Source organism: Mytilus californianus, unplaced genomic scaffold, assembly GCF_021869535.1.
Source record: "Mytilus californianus isolate M0D057914Y unplaced genomic scaffold, xbMytCali1.0.p SCAF_4, whole genome shotgun sequence".
Classification (NCBI taxonomy): domain Eukaryota; kingdom Metazoa; phylum Mollusca; class Bivalvia; order Mytilida; family Mytilidae; genus Mytilus; species Mytilus californianus.
In genome coordinates, this window is record NW_026262690.1 from 83,291,717 (window position 1) to 83,310,187 (window position 18,471).

The window sequence follows — 18,471 nt, forward strand, 5'->3', positions numbered from 1 at the left end:
TGTTGTAGATTTTTGCGATAATATCAAGTTGAAGAAGTTTGGACGCCGTTAGTAGGACTTTGTGGTATAATCGCTGTATTATTTGCTCTTCACTTTTGGATTGGAAAAAATAATTTGCTTTCTTTGAGCTAGCTCGATTTCAAGATAATTGCAAAATTATATGATAAGACATTGTTTTGTGTTGTATTGATTATGACCGTTTTTTTGTTGTTGTCTTTTTCTTAGTTTTTTTTTGTCTGTTTGTTTTGTTTGTTTGTTTGTTTGTCCGGGATGGGGGGGGGGTTGCAACTATACTCGTAAGTAATTGTGAATTCGATACAATTGGTAAGTAATCAGTCGATTTTGCCAGTTGAATTCAAAACTTGTCTATACTATAGAATATACTGAGGGTCGGGCGATTCAGTGATTGTCATACTAACCGTATATGATAAAATAAATACTGGTTATTGTGTGCATTAATAACGTATTCTCCATATACTTGTATAATGAACAAGAATTGACCCCCACCCTTTTCAGGATGTATAGCCATGGTACACATAGTCGTGTTTCCGAGAGAGAGAATATTTTCAGTAGCGCCTTGTTATCCATACGTGTCGTCATTCAGATATGTAGGATACGTAATCAAGGAGGTAACAACTTAATCTATTCCATCGAACTTGAGATAAAGGATACAACAGACACAGTTACGTCTGCTTCATATCTTGACTTACATCTAGAAATTGACAATGAGGGTCGGTTGAAAACAAAACTTTACGACAAAAGAGATGATTTCAGCTTCCCAATTGTAAACTTTCCATTTCTATGTAGCAACATTCCAGCAGCGCCTGCATACGGAGTCATGATATATCTCCCAGTTGATACGCTATTTCAGGGCTTGTATTTCCTATCATGATTTCCTTAATTGTTAGAGGGTTGCTGCTCACAAGGAAGCTATTAAACCAAGAGTTCCAATGGAGAAGTTGAAATCATCCCTTCGTAAGTTTTACGGACGCCATCAAGAGTTGGTTGACTGTTATGGAAATATAGATTACTACACTGCAACAAGTGTATTACGATATTGCTCCACTCGAGACAGTTAAATTTTATTATTTAAAGCGCGAGGCTTGCCGAGCTTTTTAAATAATTAAAATTTAATTGTCGAGAGTAGAGAAATATCGTAATACACGAGTTATGGTGTCGGAATCTGTTTCTCTGATGATTTTTATCCTTCGTTTTTGAAAGATTTTCAGAAACTTGTGTTCTTTATATGCGACATCATCAGGCATGGTCGCCTTTTTTTATGACGTCACAATAGGAAAATTCAGAAGAAAACAAAACATTTTGACGTCATAATCAAATTTCGACTAATCATTTGCCGAGAACAGATATTTCACTAGTGAGGAGAAATATTTTTCTCACACCGATCAAGAAATGTGAAAATAGCACAAAAATTAGAGAATATCCGTTTCACAGATGATAGCGGATATGTTCCTAATGTCGTAACTACAATCCCGTCCCCTTTCCCGAATGTTACCTACCGAATTAGACTTATTACCGGATTTGTACTAACATGAGCAACACGACGGGTGCCACATGTGGAGCAGGATCTTCTTATCCTTCCGGAGCACCTGAGACCCCCCCCCCCCCCCCAGTTTTTAGTGGGGTTCGTGTTGCTCAGTCTTTAGTTTTCTATGTTGTGTTTTGTGTACTATTGTTTATCTGTTGGTCTTTTTCTTTTTTAGCCATGGCGTTGTCAGTTTATTTTCGACTTATGAGTTTAAATGTCCCTCTGGTATCGTTCGCCTCTATTAGGCATGAAGTCTTCAAATTGAGAAAAAAATAAAATCTTTCTTACACTACGAACAAAAGGATTGACTGTCTATCCCAATGGAAGTCATGGTCAATAAAAGTAGATGTGGTAGACAGCAACACAACATCAACAAAAAAAAAAAAGACCCGATAAAGATATAGAGGGCAAAATGCAGTCTTCAACAATAAGCACACAGGTGTCTATATACAATACACCAAGCTTTAAATCGTTCAGAAACTATAAAAGTTGTGAATAAATTGAACAGTTGAATAATCAAATCACTGCCATCAACACCCAGTTTTCCAAACTAACGAAAACATGAAGCCATGATATGAAATAAGAAAACGACTGACGAGGTTCCTGAATGGGGCATGCTGATGACTATATTGTCTGTTCCTGAAAAAATTTTCACAAGTCAACAGATGGTAGTAGCTATTGTAAGACAGCTAGCTCGAGATTGTCCTGATTGACTTTTGAGAACTTGCTTGGGCCGTGGCGAGGAGGGGACTGGATCGTAACCCTTGGCTAGCGAAGATGGGGCCTTGCAAGGTATTACAAAGATCGCCAAGCGTCAGACCAATCTCTGACTAAAAGGCAACATGATTATCTCGAATCCTTGATGTCTGTAGATTAATTTGGGGTCTAAGATTAATTTCAGAATTCGTTACTTTTTCACACTGATAAAAAGTCGGGAACAATTATTGCCTCCTCCCTTATGCAGTTTTTAAAACTCTTCACTTATAGAAATAGTCATACAAATAAGTGGCAAGATTTAGGCATTAAAGTTTGCTTATTTTTGTGAAAATCTGGACCGATCATGTGCGGTTATTTGTGATCCAAGATGGCGGAATACTCCCATACTAAGTTATGTAGATCAAAATATTACAGTAATATTATGTTAAAAAAAAATTATGTTAAATGCGAAGTTGGCTTCACCAACCGGGAAGAAAAACAAACGATGACTTCATGTTCAATCTATTTTTTATTCATACACTTTAAAAAAAAATGTGTTTATTAAATTCGAGATCAATGCTATTGCAGCAATATTAGCTAATGTCGTTTGGGTTAATCCGTTCACACTATACATATGACCATGATGATATTTTACTTTTGCTGAGGACACTTCTCGTTTCATGACTCAGTCAAGAAAATATGTATACATACAATTGTTCAAAGTGTCAAAATATAAGTTTGCTTCGTTGAAGTAGGGTTAATCCATATCATGTTTTCATCATTTATTTTTGAAGTGTCAAAATATCAGTTTGCTTCGTTGAAGTAGGGTTAATCCAAATCATGTTTTCATCATTTATTTTTAAATCATATTGCAATTTCGTATTAAGTAGCCACCCATTTGAGTCGTACAGTATTAAAAAAATAACGTTAAAGTTAAAGAAATTATCACCAAATGAGTTATAAAACGAAAAATATTTGATATGTGAATATGACATTGGCATATGATTTTCTCATTTCATTACAAAAAATGAATATACTAATTTCAGTTGGTTATGTAATCATCAATATTTTCTATTACTTCGCTTGAGTGTACTTTTATTTTTATTATTATTTATATTCCGTTTATTCCTGCTTATGGAATGTACATTTCTTAGTTTGAACAATGTAGAAATAATAAATTGATTAAAGCTTTACTTAATTTTATCTCAAATAATAGAATTATCGTGTAAATATGATTCTGCAGGAATTTGATATAAAAGTGGTATTTCACGACCAGTTTTTTACGGTGATATATTTAAAAAGTAACAAATGTAGGAATAGTCCTTTTAATATATTTTATGTAACAAATTTAGGAATAGTCCTTTTAATATATTTTATGTTACAAATTTAGGAATAGTCTTTTTAATATATTTTATGTAACACATTTAGGAATAGTCCTTTTAATATATTTTATGTAACAAATTTAGGAATAGTCCTTTTAAAATCTTTTATGTAACAAATTTAAGAATAGTCCTTTTAATATATCATGTTGCTTAATAGATTCTTTTTTTAATTGATATGGTGTTCAATCATTGCGTTTGGATTATTTTAGGGTTGAATGTCAATTAATTCGTTATATATAGTTTGAAGCAAATGTTCAGTTTGTCTTCTGCATTTATATTTTGTACAAATATGTCCTGCGCATTGCACAAGATTGTGTCTTCCTGTACTATTATGAGATTGTAAGTTCGAACCCCGCTCGTGGCAAGCCGTACATTCGATTCAGATTGTAATTTTAAAATTTGGATTGCCAGTTTTCCTGTTGAAGGTGTGTGATCCTCGCCGCGTACCGCGGTTTCCCCCACCAATAACAAACTGGCCTCATTGACGACATAGCCTAGTGTGCTTAAAATTGCGTTAAACTTAAACAATCAATCATTTTGTACTATTTACGACAATCTACTGTGAAGTACAGTCACCGATAAGTTAAGAGTGTAGGACGTCTTAATTTAATTAACTTTCTTCCAGTAGCTGTATCTTTTTTTTAGAGAGGATTGAGATCTCAACAAGTTTAACCCCAAAAAGTGTCCATGTGCCTTTCCCGTGCAAGTTAGGAACCTCGTCAGTGATCAACTGGTGTCATATCTCAAAGTTCCTTGTAATTTGGAGAATTTGATGTTAGTCCAATACACAGTGGTTCAATATCTTTGGTAGTTTCTGGTAAATTTACTTTACTTTTTTTAGATTCGGGCGATTAAGAGCTCGCCAATATCTAATTAGATTGTCTCTGGTTATGCTTTTAAGAGTAAACAAGTTACGATAGATCTGAATTTTAATCAGATTGGTCTCGTATAACAATGGCGCTACATCAATAAGATATAAACGAGATAGGTATATTGTTATACAGGGATGTGCAAGAGTACCGGTCTGACGAAGGAAGGTCTCCATAACATTTATAACACTCAAGCGAAACAACAAAATAACACGGCAATCCAGTGCATACGAATTATGACAAATTCAGTCAAAGTTAAATTTTACAAGAGTAACCAAAGTATATACGAGCATATATTGGTGATTTGATTATATTTATTACATTTGACGACTGACCTCCAGTTTGAATGATCTTATAATAACTCATATACATGTACATGATTACACACTTGTATTTATGATTAACATTTATGTAGAAGTGATTACTATATTAAACATGAAATAAAGGATAGAGCAAATACAGTTATGTCTGCTTCACATATTGACTAAGAAATTGACAACAAGGGTCAGTCGTGAACAAACCCTTTTAAAACAACAAAGGAGATGATTACAGCATCCAAAATGTGAACTTTCCGTTTCTATATATGTAGCAACATTCCTGCAGCGCCTGCGTTTGCCTGCATGCGTATATATAGAGTATATATCTCCTAGTTAATATGATATTCCATAGATTTCGTTTCCTACCACAATTTCCTTGATAGAGAGTTGCTGCTCGCAAAGAGCCTATAATCAATGGTTCCAAGTAGTAAAGTTGATGTGATCCTTCGAAAATTAACGGACGCCATCGCGAGTTAGTTGATCATTGTGGAATATATGTTTTAGAGATGACTATATGAATATGTTCCAATCGTCGTATCCACACCCCGTTTCTTTTCCGCGAACGTGAAATCACCGAATGAGACTTGTCACCGAATTTGTACTTACTTGAGCAACACGGCGGGTGCCACATGTGGAGCAAGATCTGCTTACCCTTCCGGAGAACCCATTTTTAGTTTTTTGCGACGACGTTGTCAGTGTGTCTACGAATTGTGAGTTTGAATAAACGTTTGGTATTTTCTGCCTCTCTTGCATAAAAAATAGTTTACAATATGCCACACTGAGAAACAATTACCGGTTAAAGGGCAAAACATACGGCCTGATTTATACAACATCAATGAACGAAGAACAAATAAGGCAGAGAACAACCAAAAACTCTCGGACAGGCATTTAAAGAAATGTGACAGGGTTTAACATGTTTGTGTTGGGGTTCGTGCTTGTCAGTATTTAGTATTCTATGTTGTGTTTTGTAGAATGTTGTTTGTTTATTCGTCGTTTTCTTTTTTGCGAAGACGTTGTCAGTGTGTCTACGAATTATGAGTTTGAATAAACCTTTGGTATCTACTGCCTCTCTTGCATACAAAATTCTGTGAATACGCCATTACTAGATGTCTTATCATGCACGATTGTCAACAATAAGAATAATCCATTCCGTAAGTAAACTAAAAAATAGTCTGCAGTATGACATACCGAGAAACAATTACCGGTTAAAGGACAAAACATACGGCCTGATTTATACAACAACAACGAACGAAGAACAAATAAGGCAGACCGCACCAAAAACTCTGGGACGGGCATTTAAAGAAATGTGACAGGGTTTAACATATTTGTTAGTGCTCAATCCTCCTAACCTGAGACAATGGTTTCACTAGAAAACAAACTTGATCCATCATATTGGTACAAAGCACATTTTCAAATAAAATATATTTTTAAAATACTCTAAATAGTAACTTGTTGTCTAAATCATTCTGTAGAGAAATACTGAAACAATTTATATTCATATTCCTAAACCCGTCCAAGGCATACTAAGTAATTATTCAGCAGATTTTTGTACCATAGCGGATACAGAACTTAAAATCATTACGTTATTTTACAGGTCACGCCAGTTTATTTGCTCTTGTTTCGTTTTGCAGATTTATTTTTAAAGGAATACGGAATTTGTAATAGGTAATCCCTTACCAACCCAATCAATTCTTATGACAAATTACAGATGATGTTACCTCTGCATATTTAGGCTTGTCGTCATTCGTTGCAAAGTATAAATCGCTCGCTGGTCAACTGTTTAAGGAGAAATAAAGTTTTATTTTTGTACACTATATATATATATATATTCATTTTGCATTTACATTGTATGACTATCATAGATCAAATTTATTTGTTCAGTGTATGTTCACTGGTGTTGATATGTCTTTTGATTGAGTTAAGCCATTTCAATTGATATTTTATAGTGTGTCTTTCTATGTTGTGATGTTACACTATTGTTTCAGATAAGGGTGAAGGTTTGGTACCATTTAAACGTTTAAACCCGCTGCAATTGTTTGCGCCTGTCCTAAGTCAGGAATCTGATGTTCACGGTAGTTGTCGTTTGTTGATGTGGTTCATAAGTGTTTCTCGTTTCTCGTTTTTTATATAGATTAGACCGTTGGTTTTCCCGTTTGAATGGTTTTACACTAGTAATATTTGGGACCCTTTATAGCTTGCTGTTCGGTGTGAGCCAAGGCTCCGTTTTGAAGACCGTACTTTGACCTATATTGGTTTACTTATATAAATTTTGACTTGGATGGAGAGTTGTCTCATTGGCACTCATACCACATCTTCTTATATCTATATAGATTTTGTCAGATTTTCAGAATATCAGTACCCCAAAATGAGTAAGAGGAAAACTCCAAAACCAAAGAAAGTTGTGCTGTTACACCACCATCGGGCCAGGTTAGGGGATGGTTTAGCACTCACAAAAATATCTAACCCCGCTACATTCTGTATATACATTCTGTATATATATATATGTGCCTCTCCCTACTAAGCCACGGGCCTGTAATTTAGTGGTTGACGATGCATGGTCGCTGTCTTTTACGTTTGTTTTTCTTTTTTCGTTTGTTATTTTATCACCGACGAGGCCGTTGGTTTTTCTCGTTCGAATTGTTTTACATTTTGTCATTTCGAGGTCTATAAAATCTGACCATACGGCATGGTTTTCACGCATTGTTTAAGGCCGTTTCATTCATCTATATGCACGAAAAAATGGAGATGTAGGGTATACGTCAATAAGACATGGGCCCAAAGACAAGTATAACCAAAAGAGGGCAAAATACTATTTTCGTGTCTATACAACATATCAATCTCTACGGTGTCCTTCTGTGATCTTTTTGCATGTCTGGTTTTCCTTTCCTTGGTGGCGATCGACGAGCTTTACGCTTTTTCCAAATTTCTTGTTTATAGTTTATGTTTTATGCAAAACTTTTGTTCAGAAAGGTATATTTTTGAGATTGGCTGTCATCAATGCAAATCCTAACTCTATGAGGGTCTGGATGGGGTTTACAGAATAGAAAGTAATGCACAAATAGTGCAGAGTAAAGGAAAAAAAAGGATAGAGAAAAATAAGCAAAAAATATAATGACAAGAGAATAATTGAGTGCTAAATTATAAAGAATAGAGTTTATATGGATAAAATAAATAAAGAATAAAGAAAAATGGTATATAAATGAAATGAAGGATCCCATCCAGACCCTCCTCAATCCACAAAATATATGTCAGATTGTTAAGGCTTTTCAAGCATCAATGGACAGTGCACCAAAGACTTACAACTTTATTCACCTCGGTTTGGTAATTTTTGAGAAGTCCAGAGTATATATCCTATGCCAAGAGATGACTGTATTTTCTGTACCATCGGTGCCGGAATGCAGCTGAATAAAGATCAAGAGAACAGTTATATTATATAAGACCAGACAAATGTACAGTTTTAATATTATATGTATATGGGATATACCCGGTATGCGCTTCTGCACTTTTATTGCCGGTTATAGGTGGTCCAGGTGTCATGCCACGGTAGCGATCGATCATGAGAATTTCAAAGTGTCGATCAAACTGTTCCCATCAGGATTACCAAATTAGTCAGCAAAAAACAAAGATTCATAAAATTGTTATGGTTCAGTCACTTGGCCAATCGTACCTCATCTTCCTATTTTATACAACTAATAGTTATATTATCCATAATACTAAGGGAACGGATTTGAAGGAAAACGTAACGCTCAAACTGAAAAAGATATATGGTCTATAGACTTTACTCACTTATAAGCTCTTGTAAGCATAAACCTTTTTGCGGGTTGAAAATTAAATACTTCAAACGGATTGTGTATGACCGTTGTTTTATCTGTAAATATTTAACCATACTACCCTTTTGTACGTAGTGTAGTTTAAAATAATAATCCGCCACCACCTAACACTTTTCAAATGTAATTAGATTGTCTCCCTTTGCACAGTCAGAGCTTAAAAATTGGCAGAAAGTGTTTAGATCGATTTGCGAAAAAGAAATAATGAATATCAATTTATTGTATATAAACAATTGACAAGTGTTTTTAAAACAACAAAAGAACCTTAGTGGTATTTTAATGTGTTCATTCATATGCCTGAGAAGAACAATTGGCTGTCACAACCCTCAATAGAGGCGAAAGATACCAAAGGGATGATCAAACTCACAAGTCGAAAACGAATTGTCAATGCCATGGCAAAAAACGAATAACGACCAAAAGACAATCAATAGTATACAGAATACAACATAGAATACCAAAGACTGAGCAACACGAACCCCACCAAAAACCGGGGATGATCTCGGGTGTTCCTAAACGATATAGGCAGATCCTGCTCCGCACAGTGTGGCACCATTCGTGTTGCTCATGTAAGTACACACCCGGTGATAAGTCTGAATCGGTAGGTCACATTCGAGAAAAAAAAAACGGGATTGTGGTTACGACAATCGGAACATATCGTCGTCTGCGAAACAGATATTCCACAATCGTCAACCAACTCGTGATGGCGTCCGTAAAATTTTCGAAGGGATGACTTCAACTTCACCAATTGGAACTCTTGGTTTAAAAGCTTCCTTGTAAACAGCAATCATATATCAAGGAAATCATGATAGTGTCACGAAATAGAAGTTCCAAGTGGAAGAAATATTCTGAAATATCATTTCCATTGGAACAAATATCACAGTATTTGTTCCTTACGTAATAAAGGTTATAGGAGATGTCCGTTGTTATTCTGCGCGGTTTACATGTTGTAATTTACTATTATATCATTTATTTATGCATTTTTCTGTGCTGAGTGTTCTCGCGTTTGTTTGTATTGTATTCCTTTCACGTAGTGTTGTCATTTTAGCGATATATTTTTTAACATTGCCATATAAGAGGGAGGTTTGGCTAGCCATAAAACCAGGCTCAACCCACCATTTTTTCTTAAAATGTCCTGTACCAAGTCAGGAATATGGCAGTTGATATCAAATAGTCCGTTTCTATGTATGTTGACGTTTGTTTTTGTTGCAGTTCAGCATTTCTGTTGTTCCGTTGTTTCCCTCTTATATTTGATGTGTTTCCCTCGGTTTTAGTTTGTAACCCGGATTTGTTTTCTCTTAATCGATTTATGACTTTTGAAATGCGGTATACTACTGTTGCCTTTATTTATAGGATATTTGTTCCAACAGGACAGATATTATGGCATAGTTTATAACAAAGTTTCCATGGGAACTTCTGTTAGGCGGAACAAATATATACGCTGATAATAGGAAACGAAAGCTCGGACATATCGTACCAAATGGGAGATACATACTCCATATGCAGGCGCTGCTGGAATGTTGCTACGTAGAAATGAAACGTCCATAATTGGGAAGCTGAAGTCATCCCTTTTTATGTTAAGTTTTGTTCACTACCGACCCTCATTGTTAATTTCAAGATGTAAGTCAAAATATGAGGTAGACTGAACTCTCTCTGTTATATCCTTTATTTCAAGTTCGATGGGATAGATGCACGTTCAACATAGACACAAAACTTTGAATTTAGTGAGAGGACATCATCTATATAGCGGAACATGAAGTTAAGGGATAATGCTAGATTTTTTTCATTCTTCTGAAGAATCCTCTATATGATGTCTGTCTCGTATGAATAAAAGAACAAGTTGGCAAGAAGAGAAGGATTTCCGTATGAAATCGGGTTCTGTCCGGAAATACTTTTCGGCAATTAGTCTCGGAAGTAACAATAATTATTTCTCATTGTTACTTATTGCGGGTAATCACAGCCAGTGCCTTCTTTCAATATGTCTTTTAGTTTGGGAATACTTGTGTAGAAAGGGTAGAAAAGTCAAATGTCTTAATTGCAAGAGGAAAGATATTTAGATTGTATGTACTCTAACAGATTTTTTGATTTTTTCAATATCCACAGCTGATTCACGTCGCCCCTTGAGATGAATAAAGATTCGTGCAATTGTGATAAATACCTAACAGCTTATGTAAAAATAACAGAAGGTCATTACTAGTGACATCAGACTGACTAAAATGTTGGTAAACAATGTCATTCGCATGTGTTTATCTAGTCTTCCTTTCGTTTCACCGACATATACCAATCCGCAAAGGTTACAATCTATATAAATTGTTGATTTACAATTCAGTTCGTAGTCGCTTCTGGTATATATATAGTCAGAATGTTTAGTTAAATTGCCAGTACATCGAACATCTGTTATTAAGATTTAACTGGTTTTGCAGTTTTTGGTTTTTCATTTAGAAATGAGACAGTGTTGTTCAGAGTTATCAAAGTTTATAATGTCTTGTGGTATAGAATTGAACGTGGTCGGGTGCGAAGAGTGCTAGTATTACCAGAGACATATATACACATATATATGTGTATATATGTCTCTGGTATTACTATTTTCAGTAGTACGATGATCTGAATGTCGAAAATAAACTGTCAATGCCATGGCAAAAAACTTAAAACGACCAAATGACAAACAACATGCAGTATAGGTTTTACCAGTTTCAGGAGACGAAATGCACATACAACATACAAACAAACTGCATGCAGTATGATAATAAAAGAGCTTATACGTAAAAGCTTCTTTTATGGTTAATTTGCTGACTTATCGACGTAAACCTCATAGCTTAATGCATGTATCAAAGATCTAATATAAACACCATCGTTTGTCGTTTACCTTATTCTATTGTATTATAGTATAACAGAAACTAAGAAATATAAGGTATGAGGTTCGAACGATGTCGTAGCACCATGCTATATTCATAAATGATTATTTATTTTCTGTCATATTAACATCGTTCGTCTCACGTGCTTTGTTGGGTCCGTTAAAAGTCCACACGTGCCTGATATATATGCTCTTATATGTGTACAGTAATGGCGTAATTATAGCAGTCAACCCAAATCATTTGCCTTATTCATAAGTTATTTCCTGTCAAGTAATATGACATATATCTTGTTGATTTCTTTAGTTGTTTACATATTTTTTACTGATTCAGTATTTTAGAGTGAGACTGTCGGGCAATTGATGACAGTTTTTGCTAGATTCTTTTCCAGATATAATTCAAAATTGATATTACACTGCAGCTGTGTTCTTTTTTCAAAGCACAGATGGAACGTGATTGACATCTAGCAAATAATTCCGTTCAAACCGGTGCTGAACTTTCAGCGAGAAGAGTTTTGTTCTAATTTGAAAGCTTTTCTGTCACCTTCAGACGAAGAACAGCAATCTTAAACGTTAAGACGTAGAATATATCGGAGATATATATACATGTATGTACATTAACTCATATTTATAAATCACGTCAATGCACTAACCACTCGTCTGTTGTTGGGATGGTAGCATGTTTTTATTTTCTTGGGATTTTTTAAAGACCCTAATAAAAAACATTGCTTTTTGTTCAAAAGCATACAGGAAAAATATTTCGTTTAATCTATATTGTTGCTTGCTTTTTTTTTTTTTACCAATTTCGCATTCTTAATAAACAGAGTTGTTTACAGCCATATTCTTTGTTCTCTGGGACCGGTTTCACGAAGCTATCCTAAGACCTGTCATAAGATATATCTTAGGACATGTCTTTTGATCCTCTTATGACTATCTTAGGACATATCTACTTGAAGACCTCGTCTCGAAGCTGTCTTAGGATGATCTTAGGCAAAGATATCCCAAACCTGTCGCAAGTTCTTTAAATTTTTAAATATTAACATGGACATTATGGAAAAATTCATGGAAATGTAGTATATGTTTCCCATAAATTAGATAATTTGCAAAAATAAGTGTAATTTATATAAATAATCTATTGATAATACACCAATATACATTTGAAAACTCAAATGCAAGATTGAGAAAAAAAAAAGAATACAAATGATGACAATTTTTGTGTACAAGTGAGTTGAATTCAGTTTGTCAATGTATCGGTTATAATAAGGTTAAAGGATAAAATCGTGCATTCTTGCTATATAAATACATCGAATATTCATTGTTGATAAATCATTTTGATAATCTGTCAACCTATAAAGATTTAGTTATGAGGAGGAGAAAGAGATTAGATAATTACAGAATAATTAGATAATTTGCAAAATTAATGTAAAAAATAAGTGTAATTTATATGAATAAACTTATGACTATCCTAAGACCATCATAAGACCCCTCTCGTGTAGTCTCAACTTTATGACCAACTTTAAGAGATGTCCTAAGTTAGGATCACTTTGTGAAACCCACTTAGGTCTAAGATATGTAGTAAGACCACACTAAGACATGTCTTAGTCCTCAGACAGCTTTGTGAAACAACTATCCACCAGGGAACAGGAGTCGGTTTCACAAAAAAACCTCTCCTCCTCATAACTCGGTTTCACAAAAAAAAACTTACGACTAAGATTGATCGTAAGTCATGAACAATTCAGTATACTTAAAAGCTTACGATCAATCTTGGTCCTAAGTTTTTTTGGTCCCTGGTGGATAGTTGTCTCACTTGTAATCATAACACATCTGTATATACTAGAAGCCGTGACCAGCAAGCGATGGTGTAAAAAGTAAAATAACAAAAATACCGAACTCCGAGGAAAATTAAAAACGAAAGTCCTTTCTCAAATGACAAAGAACATTTTATGAATAAAACCGGGTTCTACGACATCAAAGTCGTTATATCTGTTTGTTCTTAATTTCAGTTTAAACCAATTTATCAGTATGATAAAACAGTACAATTACGTGAATGTTTATAAAAAACCTTTGATAGATTATTCCACGGGATACTCTATACACTAACTAAAGATATGTGGGTATACGTCAATGACATAAAAAATTCATTGAGCTTGAGCAAAGCGTTTTCCTGAAAATTCGGCAAAAAAAATTATCATTTTTCAGTGATTTTTGTTGATTGATTAACAAAAATAATGAAAATATATACTGGAGTAGTTTTGCCGACATAACTTCCATGCATCCCCGCATGATTGTGATCGCTGGGTTCAAATGTCACCTTTAATTACTTTGGAGAAGACGATCTGTAAAGTTGGACTTACTTGTGTCTAATCCTTTTTGTGAGTTTTTTTTTGGCAAATAAAATATGTTGAACTAAAAAACCTTTAATTATTTAGCCGCTTGCTAATAAGTTGTCTACTGCTGAGCGAGCACAATCTTGTATTCGAGTCCGTTTAATTTTCGCGCACCTGCTACTTGTTAATAAACACATGTCATGTGACATCTAAATCGGAAAATGGAATGAACCATTTGTTGAATGATATTAATTAGATCGTTAGACTAAACAATTCCATGTAATGTCAGGTTTTGGAGAATAAATATTGGACTATCTTATTTGTCGTTAATTCCAAATCCATTGGAAGCTAATTATTATTGAACGTAAACAGGAACTACCTATTTTACCCTGACCGAGAAAATAAGCGTGTCATGTGTAGGAAATAAATGGACAGAAGGATTTTGTAAACACGAGAGATGGCGGGAGCCAAACCAGGTGTCCATGTAGTTCAGCTGAGACCAATTATCGTCCCAGAATGTTTGATTAAGGGCAACAAATTTATAAAATGGGAGGAGGTAAGTCTGTTATCCAACAAGTGCCTGTTATCAGTGATGAAGATGCTAAGTGCTCGGTATCCACGCCTCCGACTGGGAATGTTTAGGTGGGGATTGCCACTGTTTGTTACATCTTTGAAAATATAACATATATATTATTTAAAGAAGTGAAATGACATAAAAAAAATAGGAATAAGATTTAAGGGTCATCAAAGTAAAATTATCATAGGGTCTGTCTGACTACCAACTGGTACTACCAGTTCAGTGATTTGTTTGCCCTGAGGATTTACTAATTACATACACTGACATTGACATCAAATGTTTGTCATCAGAAATAATGATTACAGATTAAAAGGTTAATTGAAACTTTAAAACTGTGTCTATTTGATGTAGTTTTCAGTATTTTCGTGCATATATCAATACATTGTATAGAGTTAAAGGGTGAACATTGTTTGTATTGGAAACATTCAGTTAGTACTTTAACATGCATGAATTAAAAGCTTAGTTATCATCTTTTGTAAGATCTTTACACCCCCCCCTTTCCATGCCCTCAGTTGTCTTATGGTAGTTCAATATTAAAGTGTCATTTGGTCATTGTCTCATAATGACTCCATATTTCCTTTTATTGATATTCTTTAAAGGAGCTTAAATCGACAAAATATGACATTTTGGGGTATACATTTGCATCCATCCATAGTATTTTCAACAAAAGTGGACTTACAAGCATGTATCTGATATTAGTAATTTGCAAATTTCCAAATATGGTCATCAGCTAAGAGGATACATTTGTATTTGCTATTGCTAATTATTCTATATAAAGACAACATACATACATACATGACGTATATATGTAATAGATAGGAGAGATTTGTTAACAGTATTTTTTTACCTTTTCTTTATGCACACATCTGTCTATTAGTATTTTCATCAGTTAGCTTATTTTTTTTTATCATGTTTATATATAAAATTAATAATAATGAATCTTAACTAGGTTGTGCATACTGATGTAGATCTCCAGTTTGAGAGCTTACTCTTGTTATTTTCTAAATACATTGAAGACGACATAGTCATTTCCTTGACTTAAAAAAAGTTTGAACTATACATTTTGACGTAGCTTCTCAGTCATTTACATGTAGCTTCATGTTGCTGTCAAGACTTGTGAAGATGTGGGGCCTTTTTGACATACATGTACATGTATTGTGCAGACATAAGTCCTGTCTTTTGCTGAAGGTGACATTGTTGACCTTCAGATGTCTTTTGCTTTCTTTTCTTATAGTGAAATCTGATTACTTATTTGGAGGTCAAGTTGGATACACTTTTTTTAACACTTACCATGGGGACGGGGGAGGGGGGTGCTGTAATACTCCATCCTTACCATGGGGGTCATAATACACCAGCGGGCCTCTACCCCAAATTTTGTTTTTTGGCTATAATGGCTCTTGATAATTTTAGATGTTGGCTGTTTGAAATTGATTTTGAAATTCATGCATGTCCACTCAAATTAAGGCTTGTTACATTATTATGTATGTTCACTAGGTTTAAGGAGCAGTTTGACCCAAAATTCAACTTTGAAAATTGAAATTGGAGGAAAATGGCAGTCCTGGATGTATGGGATTCCCTTCTGTGCCCAAGCTGTACAGATGTCTGGAACTTTAAAAAACAGTGTAAAGTTGCGGGAATAAATTTTAATTTAAATACACTTCAGGAACAACTACTTCACTTGCACTCCTAATGAAGCAAAAAATTGGAAAAGTCCTGATTTTTGGTCGAAATTGCCTTAAGAGTTTTCCATTTACATGTATGCTGATCAGGAGTCATGACCCTTGATTGTTTCAACAGTAAATTGAAGTAAAATTGTTTTGCTGTCATTTTAACAGTAATTTTATGATGGCCATATCATACACATCATATTGTCCTCATAAAATCTAGAATCCAGCACTGGTTGCTCACTTTTTCAGAAGGTACCCATATTTTTGAATGACCATCATTTCTTGTTTAGTTCTGATGAGTAAGCACAGCTTGCCAGATCCATTCTATGAGTGTCTGAGATTGGGGATTTCCATGTCTAACCTGTTAAAAATGTTCAAAAAATTAATTTACCAAAAGAATCAATAAAAATTAAAGATAAAAAGATGTGATATAATTTACCAACTTCAAGTAAGTACTTCTTGACAGTAGTTCAATATGAATTCTTTTATTGTAATCCATGGATCATAATTATATTTTGATATAATATAAAGTCACTGTGGTATGATTATCAACGAAAAAACTATCCAACAAAGACCAAATGACATAATGTAAGCACCATGTTCAAGAGATCAGGTCATAAGATTTTTTTATGTACCACAAGAAATAGGTTTGATGCGGGCAAATTTGTGAAAAATGAATGATACAAATAATCAAGGCTTCACTTGGCCCATTTTGGAATTAACATTTGAAGTAGATTGGGATAATATAATTGTTTTGTTTCAAAGATGCATATAAGATATTGCAATATAAATTAGTTTATTCATTTAAACTGTGTAACATTACAGGTGTGTGCCTGTCCTATTAAAGTCAAGAGCATGACATTCAGTGGCTGTTGTTGCTGTATATCTTATTTGTTTTTCGTTTGTTGTTATGTACATGTACATACATGTACATGTTGGTTTTCACAATTTATAAAGCTGTTGATCACCACTTGTATCATTGTTACCCCCAACAAATTTTATTAAACATCCTTGTAAACTGGGAATTTTGAAATACCATTTTTTTCCTAAAAATTAAAGCATCATATTCATAACACAATCATTAAGAAAATCAGATAGCATCACATTAAGCAATACAGCATCACATTACCGTCCGGTTAAAAAGCTCTGGGGAGAACACTACTTGTTTTTTATGCCCCGCCATGGTGGAGGGGGCATTTAGTGTTACCCTTGTTCGTATGTCCCAAAATTAGTTTCCATTCTTTATCTTTAGTTTGCCTCATCCAAATGTTATGAAACTTATACACAATGCTTATTACCACAAAATACAGATCACTTTCGAATTTGGGTTGTGTCACTTTTACCATTCTTGAGTTATGTCCCTTTATAACATTATATGCAAGCGGGGGCATCATCTGTGTCCCATGGACACATTCTCCGTTTATTTTTAATTAAAAAAAAATGAACACTACTTGTAGACAATATTGACATTGTCAAATCCTATTTTATTTAGGGACGACATCAAAAGTTCAATCATGTAGGATAAAAAACTTAATTCACCTAGTTTTTTCACTGACCCCCCACCCCCCTCTTAACTTAATTTGGGAAAAATTGATTGACCAATATGGATATATGTAAAATTGATTTTGGATAAACAAAACTTGCAGCAATTTTAACCCCCCCACCCCCAAACTATTTGATTTAAGTTTTTTATCCTACATTGATCTTTTGATGTCGTCCCTTAGTGTTAATTCATTGGAGACCGCACAAACGGAAAAATATGTTCTGGATCAGAATAGTTGAGGAATGAATACAGAATTTAAAGATCTGTAGCATTGTTCGTAAACTTGATGTCAATGGGAATTTTTAGGCCAATTTTGAGGACAAACAAATCTTTTTTCATTTGAAATGTACCTAATTTCAGCACAATCAGGGCGTCCCTAAGAGGGTTCAGATCCAATATCCATGGACCCCAGTCTTGCAGGAAGATGTGCAACAAATGTATTAGGACCATCAATTTTAAAAGCAATTGTATGTCATTATATTTTAAAAAAAATCAGGAAGATTTCTCACTGACACCAGGAAAATATAATGGACTGATGAATCAATTGTGGTAAAAAAAAATTTTAGTCTTATAAAAGACAAAAGAACTACTATCACAAAAAAATATGAAACACAAAACCTTGTTTATTAATGAAAAGAATGAGTTGATACATATCATTGAAGATTTCCTGACACCCGAATTAGACCATGAAAATGTGATATACATATATGTGTGTATTATTCATTATTCTATTAATTGTAAAAGGTTTATGATTTCTCTTATATATATTTCCAGGATTTTTTTTTATACCTGTACTGTTCAGATTTATTATGAGAAATACGGATTGCTCAAATTGTCATTGAAAACCACAATTAAAAGAATAATGTTATTTG

General features: G+C 34.1%; 1 protein-coding gene across 4 annotated transcripts in view; it reads left to right on the forward strand.

The window, feature by feature from the left end:
- The first annotated feature begins 14,026 nt into the window (after window positions 1-14,026).
- The window catches only part of LOC127738726 (1-phosphatidylinositol 4,5-bisphosphate phosphodiesterase beta-1-like), a 94,914-nt gene continuing 90,469 nt past the window's right edge, over window positions 14,027-18,471 (forward strand). For all 4 annotated transcript variants that reach the window (XM_052250063.1, XM_052250066.1, XM_052250065.1 and 1 more), the window contains exon 1: window positions 14,027-14,368. In XM_052250063.1, the coding sequence (XP_052106023.1) occupies window positions 14,270-14,368 (99 nt within the window). In that variant the 5' untranslated portion in view covers window positions 14,027-14,269. The remainder of the gene's footprint in view (window positions 14,369-18,471) is intronic.